Below are 7,559 nucleotides of genomic sequence, written 5' to 3'. Positions count from 1 at the left end.
CCCCGCCCACAGCTCTTTCTCTTTCTCTCTATACCTCCCTCCCTCTCTCTCTCTTGCTCACTTGCGAGCACACACACACACATGCACGCACGCACATGCAAACAGACAGACACACACATACACTTTCAAATACACACCCACTCTCTCTGTATTTCTTTCTCACAAACACACAGTCTGTCTCTGTCTGACTACTTTAAAAGCAGTAATTATAAATGACGTGGTTATCAGGGCATCCAGGTCTACCACCCCCCCCCCCCCCCCCCACACACACACACACACACACACACATACACACACATCCACGCACGCACGCACGCATGCACGCATGCACGCACACACCTTTTCCCTTTTCTTTATCTCTGTTTTTCCCTTTCTCTCTATCCTCTCTTACTCGTCTCTCATTCTATACTCTTTCTCTTCTCTCAATATTGTATCAGGAGAGAGCAGATCTTGTTAGTAATGTATAGCACAGACTACAGACTGTGGTGACTGAAGAGAATAGGGATTCATATATTTTCTCCACCAGTCACATTTGAGCCATGGAATAACCTGGGAGCACTGTGGCCTTTTATTTACCTTTGAGCAGTTTACTTGTTAGTATCACAATATTGCTTTTCTTTTTTACACCCTCATATATGTTGCTGCTTTTTCAGACCGCTTGGATAAAACGTGCATGCAAGTCTGTAACGCTTTCCTCAAATTCATGCAATTATGTTAGCTAGCCCCATGCACAGGTCTAGAATTCAGAATGAAGCTCAATACTCAATCGGATGTCTGTTATGGATATGAGACTGGCTGCTGCCAGCATATATCATCTTGTTACGGAAGCCCAGTGTGGCAGGCATTATGAAGTAGGCTATGGCAAGAGGCTGTGTGTCTGCATGTAACAGACTGACAGGCCTGGCTCCTCAGGAATGGGACAGATACTGTAGCCTCAGTGATGAGCCGGCCATGGTGGACCAGGGCCGCTGCCCTAGACCCCCCACAGGAAGTGCCGAGGACAGTCCACGGAAGTCCACTTCCTGGTTGGACCTGCATCCCTTGTTGTGTTCTTTATTATTCTAAAGCCTGTGTCAAGGAAGGAAATGGGGAGCTAACACAGATCTGCCTTATCTCCTCAATCTAATGTTCTCCTCTGGATTCAGAGCAAAGAAACAAGGCGTTGTCAGAATGCGGTTTTCACAGGCTAACCCCCGAAAAACATTGTCCTTACGTTCTAGACAAGTAGGAAGGAGGGTTGCATAACTTTAGTATCAAGCCCACTGAGACTTAATGATTATTATATGATTATTCTGAACACCTGCATGAGAAATACGATCAACAGAATACTGATGTTAGGTCCTCCTAAAACATTTGGAAAGCAATGTTTTATAACAGCTGTAAAGGTCTAAACATGGATATGGTGTATTTTTGAAAATGGGCATTTCTATACTTACCTGTGCAATTGTTTTGTTATCCATCAGGAGGAGGAGAGCAGCCGCCTGGTGCGGAGCTATACCATTCCCAAGATGATTGAGGACCACCCAAAGACGACCGAGGGCCATGTGGACGTGGGCACGCAGACAGAGCCTGTTGTGGTTCTCTCTCTGGCCCAGGCAGCCGTTCTGGGCCTCATTTCCCAGAATGAGATCTTTGGGGCCACCATCGCCCCAAACGGATTTTACATGGGAGAGCCCCGGGAGTGCCATCCTGCCCCGGCTGAGGCCATGGAGTACGAGTACGCCGACCAGCTGATAGGGGCCAACGGGGACTACCTGGCAGAGCCTTCTGCAGGGGAGCCGGAGGCCCAGCCCCACTGCAGTGAGAGGAGACGGCCTGGGCCCCGCGGGAGGACCAAGAGGCCAAGGACTGATAGAGACCTGGAGGCTCGCCAGCCCAGAGCGCCCAGTCCGCAGGCTCAAGTCAAGGGTGAACGGCTTGACTCGGACACCCCTCCTTCCTGCGTCTACATGCACAACGGTAGTAGCCCCAGCAAGGAAGAGGATCCAGTCACCCGGCGAGGCTCCCTGAAAGAGGAGGCGTGCGGGAACTGTGCCACATGTGTTAGAGAGACATCCAATCCGCAGGCAGACGCACGGCCAGGACAGGATTTGGACACGGGTCGGGATGAACGAGGCCAGAAGGAAAAGGAGCTGGTCGTAGAGGAAGACGAGGAGGAAGAAGAGGCATTAAATCTAAAGACGGGAGGAGAGGCTACGGAGAACCCACTGATGAGCCGCTACTATGAGGCCAGTGAGGTGGCTTACGAGTCCGCTGACATGGCGCTGCCGGGGGAGTATGAGGAGAACGGCCAGGCCATGCTGTGGTCAGACCCCGAGGGTCTCGCCCGGCGCATGCAGATCGACCGGCTGGACATCAATGTACAAATCGATGAGTCGTACTGTGTAGACGTGGGAGAGGGTCTGAAGCGCTGGAAGTGCCGCATGTGCGAGAAGTCGTACACCTCCAAGTACAACCTTGTCACTCACATCCTGGGTCACAATGGCATTAAGCCCCACGAGTGCCTGCACTGTGGCAAACTCTTCAAGCAGCCCAGCCATCTTCAGACCCACCTGCTCACACACCAGGGCACCCGGCCGCACAAGTGCAATGTTTGCGAGAAGGCGTTCACTCAGACCAGCCACCTGAAGAGGCACATGCTGCAGCATTCAGACGTCAAGCCGTACAGCTGTCGCTTCTGCGGCCGCGGCTTCGCCTACCCCAGCGAGCTGAGGACCCACGAGAACAAGCACGAGAACGGACAGTGCCACGTGTGTTCCCAGTGTGGCATGGAGTTCCCCACCTACGCCCACCTGAAGCGCCACCTGACCAGCCACCAGGGGCCTACTACCTACCAGTGCCCAGAGTGCCACAAGTCCTTTGCGTACCGCAGCCAGCTGCAGAACCACCTGATGAAGCACCAGAATGTGAGGCCCTATGTCTGCCCCGAGTGTGGCATGGAGTTTGTCCAGATACACCACCTCAGACAGCACGCCCTCACTCACAAGGTACTGGCAGCGCACGCCCTCGCACTGAAGGTACTGAAACTCCAACGATACGCCTGATTTTGTGCTCCACTCTGTATGTCTTAAGTTAACCCATCAAGTAGTGCTACAAGTATTTTTTTTAAATGAGAGAGGGAAAGAATAAAATGTTTCATGAGATAAAAAGCTAATTCTGTGCCTAGTACAGAATGTATGTAACCTTATAGAATATAGACCTTATAGAAAATTGAGGGTTATATCGCACACTATGCCTAACAGCCTTTTTCCAAAACCAGTTGCTGTGTAAACACAGCCTTCAAAGCTCTTGGTTCTTTGTCTGGTGCCTCAACCCCCCACTTGCATGTGTTTTGTGTTGCGACTCGTACGTAGACCAACTTCCCTTTATGTGCGATGAATCATTCAATGTCTTCTCCATTTCAAGACCACAGTAGGCCCACACTACATTCTGTTAAATTCAGTGTTTTATATTGGAAAATTGTCTTTATATATCTGAATGATGCTGCCGTTACTTTGTGTGTATGTTAGAATATACTTAAAGCTACAATCCAGGACTTACTTTAATGAATAAAATGCCATGTTAACAATCTGTATGGTAGAGTATGTTAAAATAATATAACTAGCACATCTGCAGTGATGGGAGAAGGTCTCCCTACTCTTCAATTGAGAAATGTACACCTGGTGTCAGGTAGGAAACCTACTCACAATCTCAGTAAAGTTATCCAAAGCAGATGGTGCACCGGGTTGGACACTATAGATGGGCCGCAACCTTTATTGTAGTTCGGACATTGTTGTAATTACAACAGACCAAAAACGTAAGGATTGTAGCTTTAAAAGAAAAGATGTCCAAACTTATACGTTTAGTGTGACCTACTGTATATGAGTTTGACATGAAGCCAGTATGCAAATCCTCACTCACCTCATTGTTTCCTCTGTTGTATTATTGAGTGTGGGTCACCCTGTGGCAGTTCTTCCTGTCTGTTAAAAGACAGTTACATGCATTTGTTTTCATATTTATGGTACTTCTGTGTGTTTATCCCCTATTATGACTCATTTTTTAACCAAATAGAAATGAAAGAGAGAGAAAATAAAATCTAAACTAATTACAAATACTTTTGTCTCCCTAGGGTATGAAAGAATTCAAGTGTGAAGTGTGTGCAAGGGAGTTCACTCTGTCTGCCAACCTGAAAAGGCACATGTTGATTCATGCCAGCGTGAGGCCCTTCCAATGCCACGTCTGCTTCAAGACATTTGTCCAGAAACAGACCCTTAAAACTCACATGATTGTCCACCTGCCGGTCAAGCCTTTCAAATGCAAGGTAAGGACCGGACTGCATGTATCTCAATCCAGATGAGACTCCTCTTGTAATTGAGCATGTGGACTCACCTGTCCTGTTTTCCCTCGTTGCCTCTCAGGTGTGCGGGAAATCTTTCAATAGAATGTACAACCTCTTGGGCCACATGCATCTCCATGCGGGCAGCAAGCCATTCAAGTGCCCTTACTGCAGCAGCAAGTTCAACTTGAAAGGAAACTTAAGTCGACACATGAAGGTCAAACACGGCGTCCTGGACACCTCGCTGGATCACGGTGAGGAACGCTGAAGGAAAAGTCCATAGCTACCTTGGAAACGATTAATTTCCATGATGACATTTGCGTGGGTACGCATGTCTAATTTCTGTTAGTTGGACTCCTCTGCATACTTCATAATACATTATTGTCACTCAGTCGGCCCCTAATGCACTTTGACTCAGCATGTACTGTAATCTACTGGCCTGAGTGTTTTGGTGCTTCCCTGTCACTCCCTCACTGTGTGTTTAGTAAATATAGCAGAGACTGGATTAGACATGCCTGTCTCTATCAGTGGAGAGTGATATGGAAGCATTGGAGGAGGTGCAATCTACGGACTCTCCTCAATGAGGCCATGTATCTCATCTGTAGTCAGACACACTGGCCCTCTTTCCACCAGGGTTGAAACGGTTCTATTCTTTTTTCCCCGCCTAATTTTGAACCAAATTAATTGGTTCAGATCCCTGGAAGTTGATTCGGAAATGGAACCAAAATATACTTCTTGCCCTGAAGTGGGAACCACAGCGATCAAGCATCTCACTATTCAGGTTGGAAGGTGCAGATGTGATAGGCTATATAGTATACTATACCGTAATAAAAATCACACCTGTGTGAAGTGAGGGGCGCTCTTATCATCGTACATCATCATGACGTAAAATAGACACTAACAGCCGATTTGCTCAGACACTATAACGTAAAATTCTCCATTCATTGTCAATGGGAATTTAATGTTTGTGTAAGACAAAAATCACACCCGTGTGAAGTGAGGGGCGCTAATATATTAAAGTCTAACTCATGTTGATTAGGTGATGTAATGGTGATGTAAAACAAACAGTGCCAACACAAACATTAAATGCCATTAACAATAAAGAGACAATATGACGTAATGAGGGACAATATGACGTAAATCTTCCCTTCATTGTCAATGGTGTTTTTAAAACAAACATTGAACTAAAAACAAACAATAAAACCTGTATATAGGCCCCTCAAAAATAGACACTAAGCCGATTTGCTCAGACACTATGACGTAAAATTTCGGTTCATTGTCAATGGGAATTTAATGTTTGTGTAAGACGAAAATCTACACTAATAGCTGAGTATAGGAGGGGCTAGCGCCCCTAAAAAACGACGGAAACCAAAGTTATTCGGGTGGAAAAGGGGCCTGTGTGTGTCTGAAGAAATGGTGGGCTAATATTTGTGCATCTACACCTTCTCCCTCAGAAGTCCGACAAGACGTTGATAGCCAGGACGACTATGACGACGACAGCTTCGAATTCAGCGAACGAGAAAATCGGTCGAACAACAACACACCAGACATCACTAAACTGTCTGAAATGGAGTATTATAGCAGCTATGGGAAGGGCGGCGGGCGCTACAACACTGCATGAATTATTCAAATGACCCCTAAATTGAGTGTAAGTATGAACTTATAACAATATAGGGGATTGTGTTATTTTTGCTGTTTAAGGCATAGTGCTGGAATCTTCAAGGGCATGAAGTCATCCAGCAAATTCTGCACATTCATATGCACTGGAATCTCCTCATTTGCCATAGTCTGGAATTGTAGACTAATTGCTGATATTTTTCACCACAGAAACCTACAAATCTACTGAAAGTGTAATTCACAAAATAGGGGTAATTATTTTTAGGAGGGGGATAAAACTATTGACATTTGATTAATAAGAGTATGCTCAGAGCCTAAAATGTAATGCATATTTTATAGCAAATAGACAAATAAAAGCATATGGTGACAGCATAATGCACTTACTCATTCAGACAATCCCGCTCTCTTTCAAGCGAGTCTGTTGGGTTACATTGAGGTCACATTTCAACAGGGTGAGAGAAGTGAGCAAGTCTTCATATTAATTTCACTTGCCATAGCTTATCCAGTTGCAGAGGTTAATGTACTTAACATTGTATCACTTTGTTTGTACTAAGTTGAAAACGGCAGGTTAAGGTCTAAAAGACCACCTAAATTCCATAGGATTTGCAATTCACGTTTTGTTGTATTTTATTGTACAGAATGTTCTGGATGTTGGCTGGTACTGTAATCAGTGCATTGCACTGAGGGCAACAATATGTGAGCGGTCTGATTTTCTTAAGTTCCTGCATTAGCAAGCATCACTCTGTATTGATCTCTAGTCTATGAATGTAATTGTTGCTGTGGAATGTTTAAGATGCTAATGAAAAAAAATAATCAAAATACCGTTTTAATTGTAGACCCCTTTACCAAAGAATTGGATTTACCTTTTTACCAAATCCTGCAGCTAAGGGCAGCAGCAGTGACTTTGCCATAGCATTGTACAGAGTTGGGACGTTGAACTTCATGGGGCCCAATTGCAGATCTCACATAATTGCATTTAGGTTGGCCCTCCCACCCATTTGTAGATTTCTTCAAAAGATTACAACAGAGAACAGACTGTGACACTGCTTTCCTTTCAAGAATCCGGTCTCATCTAGGCCTTCACAGGACGGACTGCAACATTTTTCAAAACACAATGCAAACCTTGCATTCTTATTGCAGTCCTGGTTTCTGTGGATGAATTTCAACAAGAACTGTCCCAAAAACTTTGGACAGAAATATTAAGTGCCCCTGTGTGTCTGCGAGAGCATGCCATCCATCAAACTGTACACTGGTCCAAAGTGATGAACGACAACCTCCCAACATGTGACAGGGCCGTGGACCTCACGGAAAATGATTTGGGAAATACTCAATATATTCAGTTTCTCAGTGCTTAGCTTTTCACAAACATATAGCTCTGCAAACAAAGTATCGATTAGCAAATGTTGATATAGCGCATTTAATATGAAATGCAATTCTTTGTGAATTATTCCGCCTCCGTGTTCATTCCATCAGTTTTAGTGATGATACAAAGGGGAACTACACCATGTTCAGCTTCAATGGCTTTCTGTATTGTTAGACAGTGTGGATATAATGTTGATAGAAATGTATGTACAATGTTGTGTACCAGACAATACTGTAAAATAATAAATTTATTTACCTTTAAAAA

The 7,559-nt window shown here is 45.0% G+C and overlaps 1 protein-coding gene across 1 annotated transcript in view; it reads left to right on the top strand.

Annotated features, from left to right (window-relative positions):
• Positions 1 to 7,468, top strand: part of znf710a (zinc finger protein 710a) — a gene marked incomplete at its 5' end in the record, with an annotated part of 13,544 nt that extends 6,076 nt beyond the window's left edge. Inside the window, 4 exons of the mRNA XM_079502298.1 lie at positions 1,464 to 3,017; positions 4,109 to 4,300; positions 4,398 to 4,569; positions 5,770 to 7,468. Of these exons, the coding sequence (XP_079358424.1) occupies positions 1,464 to 3,017; positions 4,109 to 4,300; positions 4,398 to 4,569; positions 5,770 to 5,936 (2,085 nt within the window). The 3' untranslated portion in view covers positions 5,937 to 7,468. The remainder of the gene's footprint in view (positions 1 to 1,463; positions 3,018 to 4,108; positions 4,301 to 4,397; positions 4,570 to 5,769) is intronic.
• Between the last annotated feature and the right edge of the window lie 91 nt (positions 7,469 to 7,559).

Source organism: Electrona antarctica, assembly GCF_951216825.1.
Source record: "Electrona antarctica genome assembly, chromosome: 5".
Taxonomy (NCBI): Eukaryota; Metazoa; Chordata; class Actinopteri; order Myctophiformes; family Myctophidae; genus Electrona; species Electrona antarctica.
Note: the sequence above shows the minus strand (reverse complement) of the source record. Positions and strands in the feature narration are given on the sequence as shown.